The sequence below is a fragment of the Saccostrea cucullata genome, unplaced genomic scaffold (assembly GCF_032062105.1).
Source record: "Saccostrea cucullata isolate Sc308-1 unplaced genomic scaffold, CSIRO_AGI_Scuc_v1 ctg100, whole genome shotgun sequence".
NCBI classification, from domain to species: Eukaryota; Metazoa; Mollusca; class Bivalvia; order Ostreida; family Ostreidae; genus Saccostrea; species Saccostrea cuccullata.
This window is the reverse complement of record NW_026932392.1, coordinates 1-2,500: the sequence shown is the minus strand read 5'-3', so window position 1 is coordinate 2,500 and position 2,500 is coordinate 1. Positions and strand designations below refer to the sequence as shown.

The 2,500-nt window shown below is 35.5% G+C and overlaps 1 protein-coding gene across 1 annotated transcript in view; it reads right to left on the bottom strand.

The window, feature by feature from the left end:
- Nucleotides 1-2,500, bottom strand: part of LOC134234996 (FAST kinase domain-containing protein 4-like) — a 6,737-nt gene extending 4,237 nt beyond the window's left edge. The window contains exons 1-2 of the mRNA XM_062717066.1: nt 2,403-2,500; nt 561-2,035 (exon numbers count right to left, since the gene is read on the bottom strand). Of these exons, the coding sequence (XP_062573050.1) occupies nt 561-2,022 (1,462 nt within the window). The 5' untranslated portion in view covers nt 2,023-2,035; nt 2,403-2,500. The remainder of the gene's footprint in view (nt 1-560; nt 2,036-2,402) is intronic.

The following is a 2,500-nucleotide window of genomic DNA, read 5'->3' as shown; positions in this document are numbered from 1 at the left end:
TTTTCTTCTATGGTCATTTCAAGTCTCTAAATGTGTCATTACAACATCGAATTAAAACGAAACTGCTCTCCGGTGCGCCGTAACGTCATAAAAACGTCTCCATTTTTCGTGTGTTGTGTTTCCCACTTCCCATTTCGAATGCTCGAGAAACTGCCAAAAATTAACCAAATGCCATAAAATTTTTACAAAGACTACAAAATTGATTGTGGAATTAAATAAGTATAATTTTAATCCAAATCTTATGTATTAAAAACTTTTATTTTGAATTCAAACTTGTGTATTCTTTAATAAAACCTTGGTTTTTTGTCCGTGCGCCGTAGAACAATACCCCGTGCACATTCAAGCATAATAAAATCTTTATTTTTGCCTATATTTTAACCAAAAAAAATATCATGCATTTAAATATGATAAATAAACATTTACTGAAATTTCAGCTTAGTGCGCCCATTACTTTTCGAGTAAAACGCTTTGTCCACGATTTTACGGGACAACCCTCGTATGCTGGGTATTTAATGATCATAATACATGTATGCCTTTTACAAGTATAAACATTTGATTACCTTGTATGATATTTACAAAATTCTGCTGAAGCACTGTAGACAGAAGGCCTTCGTCAGAGAAGTCACTCCAGCCTAGCGCCAGTACCATATTGAGCCACAGCTTGGGATTTTCTTCTATTATGCTTGTTGTTCTCAACTGTTCCACCATTTGCATTATCACATCTTTTTCTTGGCCTGTGAAACACTGAAGTTTACTCATGCTATATATTGCATGACATAGCTGACTTGGGGACAAATGTTCTTGAAATTTGGGGAATTGTGACAAAAAGGTTTTGTCCAGAGGAGGCTTCAACCACCTCAGGTGTGCACAGGACATGAGGACAGAGGAGAGGTCCTTTAAATTCTGTACTGTCCAATCATCTCTCAACTCCCATGACACCTTAGAAACTCTGTCTGACAAAAGCCCTAGCATGGTAGAGTCCTGAATGTTCAGAACACTTAGACTTGTCATGACAGATGCCAATGAACTGAGGGAAACAGTGTCGGTCATTTTCTCTTTAATGCAGTAGGCCAGGGATTTTATTAGAGGTAAGTTTCTTCTTTGGCCTTTGGACAAGGTCTGCAAGGTTTTGATGTTTTCATCCAAACTAAATGTTTGCACTTTTTGTAGAGCTTTCTCCTCCAGATTGTCAAGCATTGAAGTGTCTGATGTCCTCTTACTTTCTTGTAACATTATATTCATCAACGATATGATTTCGGCACCCTTCTCGACCTCCATCCACCGCCTCGAAATGTTCCTGATAATCTTTTCCCTAGCATCAGGACATGCTTTGCTTTTTTTGGACATATCATACAATCCAACTGAAGTTAAAATACTGAGTTTGTTTAAATGATTAAGTATATTTTCCCACACAGCTTTTTCCTGACTAAAACTTAAAAATCGAAATTTCCTATTTAAGGCTAGAATGTTCAGCAATTCATGTTCAGTGTAAATTGTAAAAGCATTTAGGATGCTAGCAAACAGCCCTTTGATTTCCTTACAATAAAGCAGAATCTGTACTTGCTTAGAACTACTGGCTCCTCCTTTCAAGTTGAGACCTTTCAGAATGTTAAGGAAAACTTCAAGATGTTTGTGTTTATCTTCTGTCTTATGTGCCTCTAAAATTGTGTCATATAATTCAGTTGCTTCAGCTTTTCCTCCTGTTTTGTTACTTTCAAGTACATGTAAAATGCACAGGAATGTGGGATCTCCCTCAAATTCATGGGATGAAGTTGATGTGTTTCCATCCAATGTTGCAGGAACGCTGTCAGTTTCCTCTTTTTTGATGGATTCTTTTTTAAACGATTCTGAAGCCTTGATTTTATCAGAACTACTTTTATCAACCTCTGTAGATATAGAACACGAAATGATATTGGGTTGAATATGCTGCTGCCATTTCTCAAGGTGAGGAAATCCTTGGGCGCACCTTCTCACACCCCTGACTGCATGACGCAAAGGAAGTAATTGTCTGAAGGAAAACATCCTTTACGTGATTCTGTAAAAGTATGAAAATATTTTTACTGATGATCCAAATGATACTATTCTTTGTATCTGACATGATAAAGGATATATGCAAATGTTGCAGAGTAGCAAAATATAAAATGGAATAGATAATTATTTTTATCTACAAATGCAAAATTAAATTTGGATTTCTCCAAAAATGTCAAATTAACTCAAGGTTGGAAGCCAGAAGACATTTCAAAAATTTCGTTGTGGTTGATAACTTTACACAATTACTGTTACATAGCATCATTTCCTTTTCATTTTGAGGAAATTCGAACTGAAAACATTATGTAAATCCAAAATGATTTTTCTTTCCAAGAATTTTGAACGTATCAATTAAAATACAACAAAAATATAACCTTGATATCTTCTGGATATTTCTTCTAGAATCGGGGCATGATATTTTAAATTATAGCGTAACAAACAGTAAAGCAATCTCAGACATCGTCACGTAAGG